This window comes from Mercenaria mercenaria, chromosome 7 (genome assembly GCF_021730395.1).
Source record: "Mercenaria mercenaria strain notata chromosome 7, MADL_Memer_1, whole genome shotgun sequence".
Lineage (NCBI taxonomy): Eukaryota > Metazoa > Mollusca > Bivalvia > Venerida > Veneridae > Mercenaria > Mercenaria mercenaria.
The window spans coordinates 75,787,603-75,807,271 of NC_069367.1; the positions used below are offsets into that span (position 1 = coordinate 75,787,603).

A 19,669-nucleotide genomic window follows, 5' to 3' on the forward strand; every position below is an offset into this window, starting at 1 on the left:
CTGTTATAGACATGTGCTCAGACTGACATTACTTTTTCCACTTTACAGAATGCCTTTACAAAGAATCTGTGACGAAGTGTCTTGGAGGTGCAACAGATCAAGAGAATAAAACCGTCCATAGTGATACGGAAGCAACTACATGGGCAGCTACATGTACAATATTAAGGAACCTACCATTATCGATTGCCCATAAGGGACCCATAAGTAACCCAGTTCCAAACACCACGATGGACCATATAGATAGCCTATGTGGAGCCCATATAGATTGCCCATGTAGGTCTCATGTGGGTCCCATATCAGACCCATCCCATATGGGTCCCAAATCGAAGCCCATGCCAATCCCGTTTGCAAATCCCATGTGGGCCACATATAGAAAACAACAAGGGGCCCATAAGGGTCCCATATATTTTGCTAGCTGGGTAATTAGTGCAAAAGTCCATGTTCCGATGTTTATTACAAACACGATAGCAGCCGCAAAAGTTTGATATTTATGGTTACATGTTTAGAGTCATTTTTCGCGGTACGGATCATCGTCATGTACAATTAATCGATTGGCAAGAACAATTATTATTGTTGCCTTAGTACCTACCGTTCTTACATCAGAGTGTACAACGTGTCTGTTGTTGACACAGCCGAAACCAAAGTCCCCCGCGCCACGCGGCGTCCATGCCGATAACCCTGTTCATAAAATGTATAATATTGCAGCATGGTTTTAGAAAAAGAAAGCCGAAAAGAAGAAATAATAAGATAAGAAGTAACAGGGAGAACGATTGGTGCAACATTGACGGATCAAAGTTAAAACTCGAAAAGTTCAAAATCGCAGTAAAGCTCCTTGAAGTCAAAGACAAGGAAAAATAACATACGAGTTTTATTTGCTCTTTTAAGAATAATATATATTTCATCGACTATCAATCCTGAAAAGGGCAAACAAAATAGACAATCTTCCAGGTGCAAATTAATTAAAGAAATGGAAAGTCAACTCAACAATTGCTCAGTTCCCGTTGCGCTTTGCACACTGTTTTTTTTTAGTTTCTTTTAATGAGGCAAAATTGGTTAAAAGCAACAATGTTTTTTGTTTTGTTTGTTTTGGGTTTAACGCCATTTTTCAACAGTATTACATTTTTATAACGGCGTGCAGTTAATCTAACCAGTGTTCCTGGATTCTGTACCAATATAAACCTGTTCTCCGCAAGTAACTGCCAACTTCTCCACATGAATCAGCGGTGGAGGACGAATGATTTGAGACACAATGTCTTTTATCAAATCGTCACGGAGAACATACGCCTCACCCAGGGCTCGAACTCGCGACCCCGCGATCCGTAGATCTGCGCTCTCCCTATTGAGCTAAGCGGGTATAAATCTTTAACATTAAAAACACTGACCTTTTCCTACTGTAAAAATAATGTACTCTTTAGAAATTTGAGCGATGAGATGACCAGACACCTAATTTTGGTCGATGACCAGACATTTAATTTTGGCCGATGAGACACTTAATTTTGGTCGATGTTTGGCCTCGTAAGGACTGCATAGTATATAGCATAAAAATGAGAAAGAACGGAGCAAGAAGTTGAGCTGGTAGTTCATACTTTGATAATATATAATATTGTTAGACTGTTTTATGTTATCAATATTGGAATATTAAAATATACCTTGTGAGGTGTTTGTACATACACATAACATCATCTACTAGATAAAACAGTTTTAGTCGTTTTCTTCCCTAGAAAGGACGATTTAGTGGGCGGGTAAATTTATGTTATTACACAACGTAAGTAAAAACCTAGGACATTGTACGATCAGTGCCAATATTTATATTGTACATGCGAACTTTTGTATAGTTAATGTAGAGTTGGGGCTGTTGGTAAACGACCCTCCTTTATGCACTGCACTTGGTCCATACAATGAATGTTTATTTTCACCTCGTCGGTCCCATTTGTTTTTACAGCTGCAAAGATTTTACAACTAGCGACCCGAGTTTTTGTTAAGTGTTTGACTCTGACAAACTAGTGGGGCCTCATATGCAAACTGTTAATCTCGTCATGTAATCAAGTTTTAAATTTTGAAGAGACTTTGATAAAGCAAACACTCTTACTGTATAACATTATGAAAACGAAAACGCGAGAAAAAATCATCATTTAGAAACAGGGCTCAGCGCGAAACTATTGTATCTTGTACTTTATTTTTGTACAGTTACGATAGAAGTATCAAGTGACCAATCTATTTCTGTTATAATTTTGAAAGCACTTTAGATTCTATTATGAATAATCATACGTAAATTATATTTTCTTACATTGTTAACACGTTCGAAACATTGACTTGCACTTTAAATTTATTACAGCTGCAAACATAAAATAACCACATGCCTCTAGCAAATTAGCAAGTAGCCTTCCTCTTAAAAAGACAAAATGAGCCGCGTCATGAGAAAACCAACATAGTGGGTTTGCGACCAGCATGGATCCAGACCATTCGCGCAGGCTGGTCAGGATCCATGCTGTTCGTTAGCAGTATCTCTAATTCCAATAGGCTTTGAAAGCGAACAGCATGGGTCCTGACCAGACTGCACGGATGCGCAGGCCGGTCTGGATCCATGCTGGTCGCAAACCAACTATGTTGGTTTTCTCATGGCACGGCTCAAATTATTTTTTTTACAGCTTTGTACGGTAGTACTCAGGCAATATTAAGCACAAGGCATCTGCATACACTAATTTGGACAACTTAGCTTCAGACAAAAGAATAAATATTTCACTTACCACTGTGTTCGTGGGTATTCCGATTTCTTTTCTCTGTAATTATAACAAAAGGCTCAATTTAAATGTTTGTATATTAGCTAATAACACAATTAATCTATAGTTTAATCTAGATGATGTGTTTTTTCCATTAACATTTTTGTTTTAAATTACTTTTCTTCATGTTTTATTAATCTACATCTGAAATCATTCAGACTCCGTAACCAATTTTAAGACAGAACAATACATAAGACAATCTAAATAGAACAAACACCCATCGTTTCGGACTATTAGACAGTTTAAAAGGTGTCAATACGGTCCAACAGGTTGTTGTAAGTTCAATTTGAGTTCAAGCGGGTTATATTTTTTTTCTGATGTATAAACACGTGGTTTGTCAACAATAAACTCCTTTTATAATATTATATGTTGTTTCTGGAATTTTATTTACTATCTGGAAATATTGAGCTAACTACTGTCCCAGCCATGTTCGAGTGCTATGTCCCAGTTGTGCGAACTACGGCGGTCTTAGCCCGGTCGTGTTTGTTTTCTGAATTGTTAGCTTACCAGCAGTCACAAAATAAAAGTCTATACCTTACAGCAGAGTCGCGACACCTTGAGGGTTTTGTCGTTTGCTTACGGTTGTCAAGGACCAGTCACATGACTAGTCATGACTGGTCGTGCGACTGGTCTTGATTGTTTACTGTTAGGTGCAACTAGTCGTGGGAATAGTCGTATTGTGTACCATTTGGGTCGGATGTCTGCATTTCAACGTATACGTGCACGTATAAAGATATGCATGCACGCGTAAATATATACGTTCACTTGTAAATACGCGTGCGCGCATAAAATTTGCATATATGCATGCACGCGTATATATACGTACACCTATAATTACGCGTGACATATACATTTACGTTTGAACGTCCATATATGCATGCACGCGTATATAATTATACGAGCACCCAGAATTATGTGTGCATGCGTAAAATTATACGTTCACGTATACATTTACGCGTAGACTGATAAATATAAAGGTGCACGCGTATATATATATATATTCGTAAGACCACTATAAAATCGTATCTACTTATGACCAGTTTCAACCAGTTATATCGCAGGCAGGTTTTTGATACGATCGAAAATCTCCGAACGAGCGACTATTAAATACCTTACAAAGACTACTTATGGCTAGTGGCAGGACTTTTCTGCTATTCTTAGCTATTTCAAACCGCAGCCTGTTGCAAGTTGTCGTCTCTTAGAATGACAGGAGTAATATCTTTGCTAAAGTGTAAGATCGATATTTTTTGCTTACCCGGCGGGGAAAGGCACGGTTGTTGAAGTAGGAGATCCCTCAGTTTTCCATTCCATATTGTCCCCATGGTTTGGGAAATCTCTGTCTTACAAGATCTTTATAATCTTTCACAAAGAGAACCCCAGATGGAACATGACAGTTTATCTAACGTGTAGAACAAACAAATTTTCTTTCCACTTTATGATTTTCACTCTGATTACTTTACATCATGTAAACGTGAGACAACATCAACATTAATTAAGAAATAATTATTCATATCGTAGGCTCAGAGGAAACTTATTGTATCTTGTTCTTTATTTATATACAGTTACAAAAGAAGTCTAGCTTGTTTTATCAATTTTTTTTTTTCAATCATTGCGAACTAACTTGTTGTAGTTGGTCTTAGGTAGGTATTCAAAGGTCGTTATGTTAACCTGATTTTGTATCACCAGTATTTTGAAATTACTGGATATATTTCGCTCAGTCGACTAATGTCAATCCGACAACTCCATATGAATTACACGAATAGTATTTATGTTATTGTCTCCCGTCGATACCGGGAAACTGTAACGTGGACAAGACACCTGGCAATGAAATCAGGCGTTGCGAGTTCAATCCCCGCTACTTTAACTAAAATTACTAAAAGGTTTTTTATTTACACTGTCTTGTGACTTTGGAACACGGTAGGTGTTAAGGTTGCACTTATAAGGTGCGCACCATAAAGCAGTTTAAGCTCCCAAATGGTACTTGTGCGCATCTCAATCTGGTTAAGCCTAGTAGTGGTTTTGCCACTGACCGTTCCAAGGCAGTGACCAACTGTGTTCCTTGATTTTGCCCTCGTGTTTTATTTGTAGGTGTATGTGAGTGCGCGCGTGTGTCGTGTGTATGAGCTAGTCGTGTGCACGTCCAACTTCCACGTACTATGAGTTTCGGTTTGGGGACGCTGAGTTCTTTGAACGCGGATTACCGTGTTTATTTCCGAATCTCGCATTAAATAGAGGTGTTGAGTAGACCGTTTTATACCCAGCACGTTAAAATCCTTGAACTGGGTTACTTTATACGATTAACGCTTCTGATGGAGTTGCAGGTGCCGAATTTACAATTAACTTACGTCGTTCAAATTATCGCTAAATGTTCTGACCGGAAAATCACACACATAAAAGTGTAAATCCTCTGGGGTAAAATTAGAAATAATCTCAACAATAAGATGTTCAAATTATCGCTAAACGTTCTGACCGGAAAATCATACACATAAAAGTGTAAATCCTCTGGGGTAAAATTAGAAATAATCTCAACAATAAGAGATGTCCATTTATTTGTGCATATATACTTGTCAAATGCTGCGACAAAGGGACGCAACATATTCGAATTTTGAAGTTATTTCCCTAATAATTGCTGTTTTGAGCCATACCTCTATGATGTAACGGCCTAAAGATATAGCTATTTCAAACTAAAACATCTGCTGACTAATTCAAGGAGATTACCAGTTTGTCTTGAAAATGAACAATCTGAAAACGCTACACATGGGGAAAAATATATGTTTTTATAGCTTTCTAAGGGTGTATTACAGTTTCAAATAAAGAGCAACTGGTCATTTAATGTGGGAAAACTAACAAATGAATGGACGAGTTGCAAAATTCTTAGAGTGATAGACGAGTTGCCGTCTTATTACAGAGACTTACGAGTTGCGATCTACGTTAAAAAACGATTGACTTGAGAATTGCCTTGGATAGATGGACGAGTTGCAATCTCCGTTAAAAAACGGTTGATTTGAGAATCGCCTTGGAGAGATGGACGAACTGCGATCTCCGTTAAAAGACGATTGACTTGAGAATCGCCTTGGAGAGATGAATGAGTTGCGATCTCCATAGAGATATGGACAAGTATTGACCTAAATACAGATATAGACGAGTTTTGATCAACTTACAGAAATGGACGTGTTGCAATCTACTTTGAGGTATGGAGGAGTTGCGATCTCTACAGAGAAACGGACGAGTTGCAATCGCCTTAGAGAGATAGAGGAGTAGCGACCTCCATAGAGAGTAAGTTGGAGATAAAAGGTAAAGATAAATTTTATTTATCATCGCTTTATGAAACAACTGAGGTAACCTCGTTAGAGCTTTTGAGAAATCTTATTTTAAGAATTGTTAAAACCAATATACCTAACACCAAGCACTTTGCTGGTACCCATTTACAGGTGGACCGAATGAGGCAATCTTGATAAGTGCCTCTCCCATGGAAACACAGCAATGGAATAGAACCTAGAGCTGTGACCTTCTTCGAGAGATGGGCGTGTTGCGATCCTCTCAAAAATACAGTATCGTGATTTGTTTCTAATTGTTAAAGACACTTGCCACCATCATCAAAACAGCTGACCAGCCGCTTCTTATTTTGCCTGTTGCTTACAAAAGTTTGAAATTCAGCCTGCGCTAAGTACTATGTATTGTTGATGATCAAAATTTCAGCTTGATTAATCAGTTTTGATATATGGGATTATTTTTATGACACCATCCTGTTTATCTAAAATACATTTAAATGTTTAGAATTTACCAAAGAACGTAAAATGCTATGGATAAATATGTTGTACCCAGTCAAAATATATCAGACATTTAACCGCATTCTAGTGAAAACCTTTGTATTTTTTATAAATAGTCTTTGGGTAATGAATAGAAAAAAAAACCAATACATATTTTCTTGTTACGATATGCCCATACAGGACATATTAAATGCATAATCAAGGTATGTTATTATTTATAAATAAGTTATGGCTTAGTTATGTAAACAGAACAATTTATAGGACAAACACATTTCTAGTTATCAAAATCGTATTAAACTTTATACGTTCTCTTACAGATTACTTGAACGCAATGAAGAGGCCTTGAAAGTGTTCACAAGTCTTCCCTTGCTTTGACCGGGTGACCTAGTTTTTGACCCCACATGACACAGATTCGAACTTTACCAATAGTCATGAAGACAAATATTCTGATCATTTCTCATGAATTTGAAACTTAAATTCTGGTCTCTAGAGTGTTAACAAGACTTTCCTTTGATCTGGCCTACTAACCTAGTTTTTGACCCCACATGACCCGGTGATTGTCAAGAAAAACATTCTGACTAAGTTTCATAAAGATTGAGTTACAACTGTGGCTTCTAACTGTTCACCTTTTCCTTTGATTTGACCGGGTGACCTAGTTTTTGTCCCCACATAATTCGGATTTAACCTTTACCTACAAATCATCAAAACAATCATTCTGACCAAGTTTAATAAAGACTGGGTCACAACTGTAGCCTCTAGAGTGTTCACAAGGCAAATTTTGACGCATGGCGCACGACGGACGACACACGACGGTGTCACAATAGCTAAAAAGGAGTCCAGTGCGGCTTGGGCTTTTGAAAGCTTATATCTTTACCAAGATTTGGTCTGCATACAGGGGCGTAGCGTGATCAATTTAGTTGTTACTCAAGGGGATAGTGGGGGAGGAATTATCCACTCTTCCGGCGGGGTCCGGGGAGCCCCCATCCCCCGTGAAAATTTTTGTGCAAACAAATAGAAAGGGTAGCTACTGGAGACTTTTCTTACCAAAACTATGTTACTTCAGTAGGAAAAAATATTCACAAACGGCAAGGAATGTAAAGGAAGGTTTATATAAATTGATAAACGTTACAAATCGGGGTCGGGATGGGGTCTGGCATTTTTGAAGGACTTGGACTAGGCTGTCTATTTATTCAGAACGAAATTTGTTATTTACATGTCACAGGGTGAGCAAAATATGCAACCAGACCGGGACTCGAACCCAGGGATCCGGAATACCGTTCCGATGCTGTATACCATAATACGCACATTAAGCAACATGAGTTATTTTTTAAACTTAATTATTGTATACAAAATTTGCATTCACTATATATTTTATATGAAAAGACAAGAACGTTAATTTTCATATAAACAACATTGGAGTAAAAAAGTCAATGATGGCCCTTTTCGCGAGATCGCACGCGTATTCTGAAGTCCTTCACAAAAAATATCGTTCAAAAAATTCGCCAACATTTTCAAAAAGAACATTTAATTTTAGCTGTTAATAGTTTTTCTAACATCAAAGACGACAATTGAATCGACACGACGTATGAATTTTCACTGGAGAAAAGGAACTGTATTTTTACCGGAAAGCGAATTATTGTTGAACGCGGGTGGGTCTTTTTTGACTGTTCTGTTATAAGATGACGGAAGATCGATATATTGACATTTATTTTGAATTCCTGATACTAGTACACCTAAAAAACAAATCAATAATTTTTGTAGTAAGCTATCGTAAACTGTAAATATAAGAATTGAATGCTATGTTTGTGCGTTTATACAGGTATGAAGCACACTGAAAGGCTTCTTGCTAATCATCCAAGAATCGCTAGCGCGATTTATGAATCGGCGAGAAGTTCTAATGAAAATAGCATTCTATTCTTAAATAAAGTACACATGTCACATGTATGTGTGCATAGCTGTTACAACGGAACATATGCAAATCACCTTGCAGTAAATACTCTAAAATGCCTAAGAACCGATCGGACTGCTGAGGACAAACTTTGACTTATGCTCAGTTTCAAAACAGACAAAATGATGAAGCTATTTCGACAGATTATCATTTCATTCTTCAAAACAATTTACGGTAAATTCTCTTTTAAATATTGCAGTTAATAGGAAAATGTTGTAAGCATTATATTGATTTATAGACTAAGGTAATTACTATAAGTTATTGTTTGCCATCTGGTGCATATTTGTAATATCACAATCGTCCTTGCCATGAACGAACATTTCTTTTCAAAACCTACAATTTCCGTGAAATGTATCACTACATTCTTGGAAACGATAAAGTAAATAATGATACAGAGACAAAAGTCTTGTGACAGATGTTTAGGCTGAAATATAAAATCTAAATTCACGAAACGATGATAAAGGAAATGTATAGACGACATTATTAAATATTCGGAAAATCGAGGTATTACCGTATTTCAAATGTATTGAGGTGTAGGATGTATAATTATTCCGTGCGTTAAATAATTTTGATCAATGATTTTTTTTTCGGCAATAAATTTTGGGAAATGGGTGTCGGTGCGTCAGAAGAAGGTAACTGGTGTTGAAACGTGGTTTTTTTATACTACCCCTTCTCACGACGGAGTGGAGTAGGGTTGAGTAGGTGCCTCGCAGCATAATATTCATAACCGTATGTTATCGTTTTTCTCAAATACGCTCGATAACGCTATCAAAGAAAATCAGTTGAAACTTGTGCTATATGTAGCATATATTAAGACAGCAGTCTGGCTTAAATTATATTACATTTTAATGTGCAACCCTGAGATGATACGCACCTGAATATATTTATTTATTATACCAGAGTTGTAGGTAAAGAAGCTTTCCTGAATCATTAGGTACATTATAATTATACATAGACACACCGCCCGCGTTGTTACTATAAAACCCTAAACCGGGTGATTCATCATTATCCGCCACTGAATTTTAAAACTTAATATCAATCCATTTTATTTTATTTATTTTGTTGGGTTTAACGTCGCACCGACACAATTTAATATCAATCCAACATTTAAATAAAATGTACATAAACATTTTAAAAGTAAAACAAAAGAAACAACATAATTTTTTCATTGAAATTCTTTTTTCAAAATAGGATACTTTAATGCGCACCACTGAGTTGCTACGCACTAGAATATTAAAATATTTCATGACAGAAGTGCAGGAAGCATTCCTAAATAATTCTAAGCGTCGTATTAGGATACATGTCCTAAAATAACGTCCGTGTGATTATAACGGCCATACTCTGAACCGTATATTTCTTAATAAAAAAGCGCCAATTATTAACCGCCCCTGGTTTCCAAAACAAAAAAATAAAAAAAGCATTAGCTCATTATGAAATATTTCATCTTAATGCAATGCACAAAAAAAATTTTTTCTTGTACATTTTTGCAACTGATTTCAAAGGATGCTCTGTTGCCACGCACAATCATAAATAAACATCTTAAGCAAAATGTTATTATATTGTAGTACGCACCCCTGCGAGGGCATCATGCTACGCACCTGTATAGAAACTTTGAGAAATCATTCTGAATCACTTGATGCATTGTAAGGTATATTATATATACATAAAATCACGCAGCTCGCGGAGATCCAAGTAAGTAAAAAGGCAAAAAAGACTTACTTTACCTATTCATTTCGTTATTTACATTTAAAAGCAGTTTCATCTGACCATTGTATTGTAGATGCAGTGTTTAGATTATGATGCAAATGCATCTAATACTTTAATACAGTAAACATTTTTTTTGACCGCTAAACTTGATGATTACTAAAATTGCTTTACTGACGTGTCTGAATCATGAAAGAGTCATGAAAGGATATCAAATTATGTAATCCTGTCATCCACTTTTTGTAATAGTGGATATAAATCTACATTTGAGGTAAGATAAAAGTGCGCGTCTACAGTAGAAGTTATTATGTGAAATATCTACTATGCTGTAGGACTAAGAGTACCAAAATCTGCATTTGGCAAATTTAATCTTACTAACTAAAGATAAAGATGAAGTTCCACTTTTAAATTTGTTAATCGTGCAGTAAACGTAACTAGAAAAGAATGACACTGTTGATTTCACAGTAGCTTACTACAGTATAATGTCTATAAAGTAAAGTTCAGTTAGTAAAAGTTCAGTTTTAATGGTACATTTGGCAACCCACAGAATGATGTGGCAGTGTTTCAGATATGAATATGTAGCAGCAATGTTTTATCAATCACTGAACTAGCTAATCAATTACATTAAAAGTAGAACATCTTAATTGAATGAATGAAACTTCGAAATCTGATATTTCTTCAAACATGTCCTCGTAAGTAGATGTCCGAAATAGATGCGTTAATCACACAACAAAATATATGACGTAAGACGGAAGAAAGTATCAGTATTATATAGCTAACATGCAAAGTATCAATTTATACAATATTGACTGAACATATTCAGCATTCTATCCACCTTGGAATTTTGAAGAAAATGTTTTGATGAACATCTATTTACGATATAGATAAAGCACATATTTTTTACCTTAAGATACGGCATTATTTAAGATATCCAGTATCCTTACGAGAAGATTGAGTTAATAAAAAAATCCCTACGAGCAAGGAAAGCTGACGTTACAACCACCTTATGACTTAAGGGACCTTTGGGTTAAGCACCCCTGACCCCGTTTTTTACGTGAATGAGAGCAGTCACGTGCAACACATGGAAACCAGTATATGAAAAGTATTGTAAAAAATACGCGGCCACATTTTAAATGGAATTAAAATGAGGTTAATTGTGTTTTGTTGAGTTTTAATTCTTGACATGTAAGGGAAAGTTCAAAGCAACAATAGAATTATTTTTGGAAATACAGGAGGAATGAACTTCAGGAAATATTTAAAGGTGTTGTAAAGCAGCGAGGTAAAAACTCCATAATTATGTTTAAATACACACTGGGAAATACTTTGCCTTAAAACTTTTAAATGCAAAATATAATATTGAAATGGTCAAAATGAAGTATATTTTGAGTCTCTTAACAATTGTTATTGGATATTAGGCGTTAACGCAGAATAAAAAAAGATAAAAGGTAAGGGCAGATTTCCCGGAAGCACAGGGTACCCAAAACGCAGCCATAGAGCCGTGCATCGCAAAGTAGGTCCACAACAAAAGAAGCTGTAACGGAAAAATATTGTAGACGGGTTGCTTTAAAAATCCAACAAGTACATCATGAATATATGCAAAATACAGAAAATAGGGGTTGGTGGTAAGGGGCAGATAAAAGGGTTGGATGTTTGGGTGAAGGGGGAGCAAGGAGGAATATTTACAGGGAAAGCCACATTCCTAAAACTTAGTATTCCTACAACGCCACAGACACGCACGCACAAAAGACAAACACGCACGCACGCACGCACAATTAACATACACAGATAAACAATCAGACAAGCAAGAAAAAACATAACTGTTGGGCACCACCCGTGATAAACACGCACACACACACACACACACACACACACACACACACATAAGCAGGAAAAAAACAACAATCGGGTACCGCGTAAGGAAAAATGTATGTCGCTTCGTGCACTGAAAACGAGAGCAACAAGAAGAAAAATGTCTTTTGAAAGGAGCAGAACGTTGCTTCATGTCTTTAAAGTAAAAAACAAACAAACAGGAGAAATACATGTCACTTCATGTCTTACAACGCAAAACAACTAGCAAAATGAATGTCTCTTAACATTTTTAAAAGCTACAGAACTAGAGAAATGTACGTCGTTTATTGTCAGCTAGATACAATATATGTTGCTGCATGAAAGCTAAAGAAGTTTAAAAATATATAAACTAGATAAATTTGTGTCACCTATTGTCTTTAAAAATACAGAACCAGAGAAGGGTGGTGTCGCTTCATTTCTTTAAAGGAAAACAAGGTGTATGTTGTCGCTTATTTTCTTTAAAAGCTAGAGAATTAGAGAAAATTATGTTGTTACGTTTTACTTCAAAAACAAAAGAACTACAAATGTAGATAAATTTATGACGCGTCATGTCTTTAAAATGTAAAGAAATAGAAAAATATATATCGCTGCAGGTATTGAAAAACGAGATGTATATCTCTTGACGTCTTTTAAAGCTGCAGAACGTTGATTCATGTTTCAAAATGTATAAAACAGGCGGAATGTCTTAAGTCGCTTAACGTATTTAAAAGCGAAACACTACTACTATATGTATTTCGTTAATTGTCTGTATAAGTAAATCAACTAGGGACTTGTATGTAGCTTCATGTTTTAAACGTTAACGTTAACAACTATCTTTAAAACTATATCTTTTAAAGCAAGAGAACTAGAGAAATGTTTCCCTCTGGATGTCAAAAAGATGCAGAACGTTGCTTCATATCTTTAAAAGATAAAAAAAAATCTGGAAAATAACTTACCTGAGTGGTATATTCCTTATTCTTGGATGTATAACATATGCTTTTCACCAACGATTTATACCTCTCAGTTATGTTTTATAAGTATTTTATTGCCTTAACTCTGAACAACTTCACTGAACAGATACAAATATGAAAATTAGTCACCTTAAATAGCGTATACAAACGATTATGAACAAGTGAAATGTTTATTTAAAAGGTAAAAATGTAAACATTTGCGTGCAATGACCCCGTTTCAGTTCATTGCCATTTCAGTATAACCTAATTGTCACTGAATTTCACACAAGTGCATCCAACACTATTACGAGTATGGCAATATGAACGAACTTTATGTTTTCATTAAAGAATTGCGAATGTAAAGTTAGACTTCACTGGATACAAAATGAAACTAGCTATAACGGTCTATTGATTTTAGAGGGAACAGTTAAACTTGTTAATTAGATTTTTATGCACGCTTTGATGTCAACTTTACACATCAACTGTCGATATTTAAGTTAAATTTTAGTGTGGTACAAATAAAAGCGAGAATGGTTATAAACAATCATGATCTTCAAATCGGGAGTATCTCTACTAGGGTTAGTCGATTACTGATGATGATGATGATGGCCAACCAGTTAAAACCTATAGATATCTGACTGACCAATATGACACGATGCAAACCTGATAACGGTATTCACAGGTAACTTTTAATTTCAAAAGTACAATTACCGCCTTCCACGTCGAAACATAATATGGTACATAATTATAGCGCAAAATTCTATTTTTGGTAATATAATCATTTTTTGTTTGTTTAGAATAGACTAAACCTTAAGATTTCCGAGTATCATTTTTTATTTTTATAATGTTGAACATTTAACTTGATATTTAACAAACATTTAAACGCCCCGATAGCAAAATACTGATTCAGAAGATTTTTCTCCGTCTCTTTAGGGCTACATTACATGCAGTCATTCCTTAGTAATGTTCTCCTAGGGAACTCATTTATTTAAGACACACACAAAGTAGTCTACGTTCTCTGAATATTATATAGGATTATTCTACGTTTGTTTGGCAGTGTTCACAGACTCCTATCCTAATGCTGGCAATGTGTTATGTTACTGTTCCCAACTCTGTGAAAATCAGATTTTTCTTTCAAAGTTAATGTTAAAACTTTAAAAAAGTGACTTCGGAATTTTAAAATAAAAGTATCCCTCATTTCGCGAACAATTTACATTCTTATAAGATATGCTGTCGGGTTCAAAGAACTTTCCGCTTACTGCCAGCCTGTGCTTGCAATAATACCTGGAGGGGGGCCCACGAGCTTTCCACGACCATTCAAAACTGGAGACCCGCCATTTCACCAGAACTGTGTCGATATAAAACAGCCAAGCTCAGCTTTCAACGAGAAATGTCGAGTATTCTCTTCTTCTTTATTATCGATTTATTAAAGCAATTCCCACTGATCTGATTATCTCCCTTACACTACACTACAGTCGTATCATTTATTGCCAAAATAATTCTGTTTTATAGATTCTGCATTCACTCGGATCTTAATATTGCTTTGTTGCCTCAAACATTGTCATATGGGTGGCAGGTTTCTCGATATATCGCACTGGTCCAAACAAGTGCGACTTGCATGGTTCGTCTGTAAATCTGGGTCTTGCTATAAAGCACGGCATCATTCTCCGCGCCCACAGACGAGGAGTATTTGTGATGGCTTTTTGTGAGTGCAGTGTGGAGTCAATGACGATTTTTTCCCTTTCGATTTACAAAATTTCGTATTTTTAATGTCTGATCTGGCCCATAATAATGGCATCAGATTAAACAACACAAACGAGTAAAGTTTCACTAAAAAAAAAGAAGAGCAGAAAAGAAAGCAATTTGTGTTGGACATCACTTTGAAAATTCCTTTCGTTTTCAGTTTGATGAATCAGCCAGAAAGAATGTTACCTTTTTCGTGTGTAATAATTTTATTTTCTATTTTATTTAAATATTGATTTGTTATATTGTAGGCTATGTTATTTGCCACATTTATTTCATATGGTAGGGGGTACAGGCATTTCATTCCAACCGCAATGCCAGATACTTCTATGTAAAGTTAATTTATGCTCATTTTTAAACCTTTCCATTGTGTTGCTTCTATTGGTACTGTATATAAGTAAGCTTTATACAAAGCCACATAAGCATTTGTCAAGGATTGTTGTGCATTTGCTAAAGATTGTGGTATGCAGTATCGTGTTGATAATATGTCGTTATCGTTTCTGTGTACAAGGTTCTGTCATCTTAATGTAAGCATGACTATGTCCATTCTTTTTCCGGTAATCCACGCTATAACTTATAACACAGTACGTACGCCATAAACAGTGTCTTATATTTTTAGTTTTGTACTTTGATTATCTTTTTTTAAGTTAAGTATTTATGTTTAATGTTTGATATGCATAATCATAGTAAAACCTTTTACAAATGTCACCTAACAATAAGGCAAAAAAAATGGCCTTTGAATCAAGGTGACTTACATTTTAAAGTTTTCTTGCTCTATTATCTCAGAATATCAGAAATATGGTCTTTCTTGAGAGGTGGCTGATTGCACAACATTGACTGTCTGTCCTTCCAAAATACCAGTTGATCAGTATATAGTGGTAAAGAGAACTGTTTAGTCAATATTTATTGCTGCGTATTCAGGATCTGTTCTTGTTCTCATAAGGAGGAGGTGAAAATACAACAACAATACCCTCTTGGGTTATAATTTTTTTGTTCCTTTTAAACTGTGAGTTTTATGTCCCTAGGCGGGATAAAATGATGTTTGTTGCGTTTCATTCATCGTACATCTTAGTCCTTCTTCAAATATCATATAAAGCTCTCAGTCATGATTAGATGTATCAGAATAATGGTATTGATAAGTTTGAAACTCAGTCATTTCGGATAACAACTACATAAGTCTGAATTTATGCACAATTTTGTGTATACAATACATTTCATTCTATATACCGAAACTTAAAGGTTAATTTCACATAATTTTATGGGTCATGATCAGTCATTAATTAGATCACTAAATACAACAATAAAAATCCTGCTCACACTACAAAAGCAATGTTGTTTTTTCTCTCAAACATTCATGAAACCCCATCAGACTGTCTGTTTGCCTAGGGTCTACAACAAAGACACAAGTATCGTTATATCATCTCCTTTTCCATCAGTATTACGTACACTGCTTTGTTTGGCGCGGTTTCCTTTTGCTGCCTCTTGCAGCAACTTTCGTACATGTTAATTGAACAGATTGCAAGTAGGGTTTGGCAGCATATATTTTCTGGAATAAACAGGCAGCGTTTACTGCTGTTAAGGTTTGCCCTGTATCATAAAAAAACCCCGACTTTCTCAAAATCATGACTTGTCTAGCCATACCACATGAATGATATAGTTGAACATATTTCCTAAAGTAGACTGGCATTCTAGTTGCAAGATATTACCGATCGAGAAGGCAAGAAAAAGTATAAACATGTTAACATATCTGGAGATCGCAAGGTACAGTCGATGAACGATCGTTGGATAACACACCAATTAATAACACTGGACAAAGCAGATTTGTATCGTGCACATGGGGGGTTCTCTTTTTATCAAATGATATTGATATCAGGTCTTTATATAATCTTTACAGGGAAATAATTGAAACAATGGTTTCCGGCAACCTTAAAGGTGTTTCTGATTACGATACTGATTTGTCTTGCAAATTTTATTTTAATAAAGTATCAAGTGGTCCTCAATAAACGTACAATTTTTATTTTGAACAGTGCATTTCGGTATGACATAGTCTTAGTTTCTTCTTACCTGTTACAAGCTTAGAATATCTAGCGTTCAAAGTATAGCATATCATAGGATATCTCTAGTACCCAAAGTATAGGATATCGATAGTTCCCAAAGTATAGCATATCTGAGGATATCTAGTACTAAAAGTTTAGCATATACAATGCTTATTATCACATTTTTTTGCAATATCGCGCTTTGTTGTTTCTATATACCTCAGCTCGAGTCCGTCCGTTAAATTTGATTTTGTAAACAATGATAATTTAAAATTAAAGTCACAGTCTTATCCCAGTCACCAGGAACTAGTTTGTCGTTACTCTATTTCACTTCTAAATACAAAAATTACTCTGATGTCAATTTGTTTCATGGGAATGTAGTTCTATAGCTTCGACGCAACAATTTTACGTGGTAACATGTATTCCAGATCCTAAAATTTCAAAGGTAAAATGGATAGAAAATGTGCCTATTCATCAGTAATATATTTCTGACTTTTATATGACTGACGCCAAAAGATTGCAATTCTTGCATAAAAGTAGATTATGCCAATTAATTTGCAGAGCTATTGTTAGTCCGGCAACAAGATATCTCTACAGTTTTTCTGCTTCTTCCTGAATTTCCTGTCGCTCTCCAATAATTATGTAACCTTAAGACAATGTCAATTTTCAACATATTTAGCAGTATCATATATAAATACTGCATTAAAATGAAATACTACAGCAATATGAAAAGTGTAATCATCCCACGCTTGTGTAAGACGTTCTCGATGGTATATTTGATAGTCACAGATAATCATAATGCTGGGAAAACAAAAACTAATTGGTTGATATATCTTACGATTTCAGGAGTTGCCCATTTTCCTATTTACATTTCGGAATGAGATTAAGAAATGATGGATACACTTTAGGATTTGGGAAAATGAGAGCTCGCGAAAGTGGTTTTTATATAAACAGCATTATAGCAAGATGGCCTCACTCAGCGAAAATATACATACTAGCGGACTATTTCCAATTTCAAATACAGCGAATTTGAAAACTTGCGAAAATATCTGCTTCTACAGTAATGCACGCCATAAGTTACTACATTTAGAAGAAGAGAGGAGGGGGAGTGGTGCTTGAAGAGTTGCAGGGATTAAAACTTTTTTAAATTGAAATAGATACTGAAAGATTATTTATACCAACTTTGATAAAAAGCACTATTTGCTTGATCTATTCTATCACATCTTTTTCAAAATGTTAAGGTTATATTCAAACATTGGGCCTAACCTCGATAAGTTTACTGAACGATTGCTAAATACCTTAATAGCGGTCAGTATCGCACACCTTTTGTTTAGATTGCATGAAGCCATCCGGCAAAAATGTAGATGGTCGGTGATTTTCTGACATAGCGTATCCCTACTTAAGATAATATCCGAATGGTACTTTCGGAAAAAGTATTTTTTCTATCTTATTTAACGACATTTTGTTGTTATGATCAGTCCAACGATCATATGTAATGTGTCTCTTAAACTTAAACATGGCTGATTGTACACCTATCTTCCGTTTATAAGTCCATTAGTCGATCGTATAGTGGATTTTCTTTAGTACATAAAAATATAAGGTACATAATTCTTTAAATATGATTTATTTAATCCAAATACCGAAATTATCCTGAATCAATTAATACATAAAATCTTTCCGCTGACGAAACTGCTCAATGTCTCTAGGTGTCTTACAGAAACTACGGTAGGATTTAATCAATTTAAACTAGTGTACTTTTATCTGCATCACAATAAAATATGCATACACACGAGAACTTTAAAAACACCCCATCTATGCAGTTGGAAACTTCGATTCAAGTAAATTTTGGTTACGCATAAATTTATTAAATATGCATAATAAAGATAATGGTATTAAGGTGATAATTTATTAGTGCTAAACGAAGCGAGACTATCGCTCCTTAAGGTTTATTCGGATACACTTGATAAGAAAATGGAATATTGTTTTACTCGTAGGTGACGTTCACATGGTGGAGACAAACGCGGACACCCAGAGCCGCTACCTGCCCAGTATCATTTCAGTGATACCGATATTATTTGTAGGTGTTTGATATTTTCACTTAATAGCATTTCGATGAAAGATTTTGAGAAACGCTTACTTTTGAGAAGAATAAAATGTAATACTGGCTTAAATGAATAGACCCTTAAGGTAATAAAAGTCGGGAAAGTTGTTCATGAGTTTGTAATAGACTTGGCAAAACATGTAATAACATATAATTCGCTTTGAATTTGTGTAACGCGAATAACAGCACGAGCTACACGTGCACAGGCGTGAACGGTCATGCTTCAAGTACCACAAAAGAAACCTATAAGTATCGGATAAGATTCAATAAGAAATGATAAGTGAATATAAAAATACTAGAAAACATTTTACAGTGAAACAAATGCCATATGTGGATGAGGCGTTTTTACAGTCCTTGAGTGTATATCAGTATAACAATTATTATCGGTCTTTATAAACCAATGAATGACAGAAGAGTTCAAAATTATACACTTTATTTATTGTGATGATTGGAAAACAACTAATTATTAACACAAGTGTCAGTTAGTTAAAGTTGACATACAAGAATGGTATGAACTTCATATGACGAAATTATTGATGCTTAAGTTCAGAATAGTAAACGGTTATCCGTATTTTTCATATTATTCATCAACAGAGCAATACTAGTATATATGTAAAGTGATGACATCAAAAAGTTGTGCATATTTTCAAAATATATATCTATATTATCACCACGAATAAAGATCGATAAAATTTATTTCACTGACCCGTCCATATCAACCAAACACGAGGTAACTACATTCCTTGCAACTGATTTACGGTCTGTAGTCGAAATCTGTACCCTCTTGTCAAATTCAAAGCTTCCACGTAT

General features: G+C 35.2%; 1 protein-coding gene across 4 annotated transcripts in view; it reads right to left on the reverse strand.

The window, feature by feature from the left end:
- The window catches only part of LOC123553892 (solute carrier family 23 member 1-like), a 61,720-nt gene extending 43,241 nt beyond the window's left edge, over positions 1–18,479 (reverse strand). The window contains exons 1-3 of one of the 4 annotated variants that reach the window (XM_053548691.1): positions 12,986–13,299; positions 2,748–2,780; positions 590–678 (exon numbers count right to left, since the gene is read on the reverse strand). Coding sequence is in view for 1 of the 4 variants with exons in the window: in XM_053548688.1 (XP_053404663.1) it covers positions 2,748–2,780; positions 18,057–18,107 (84 nt within the window). In the remaining 3 variants the exon portion in view is untranslated. Of the gene's footprint in view, positions 1–589; positions 679–2,747; positions 2,781–12,985; positions 13,300–18,056; positions 18,327–18,398 lie in introns of those variants that run through there. The other 3 variants (XM_053548690.1, XM_053548688.1, XM_053548689.1) reach the window with 3 other exon arrangements.
- Between the last annotated feature and the right edge of the window lie 1,190 nt (positions 18,480–19,669).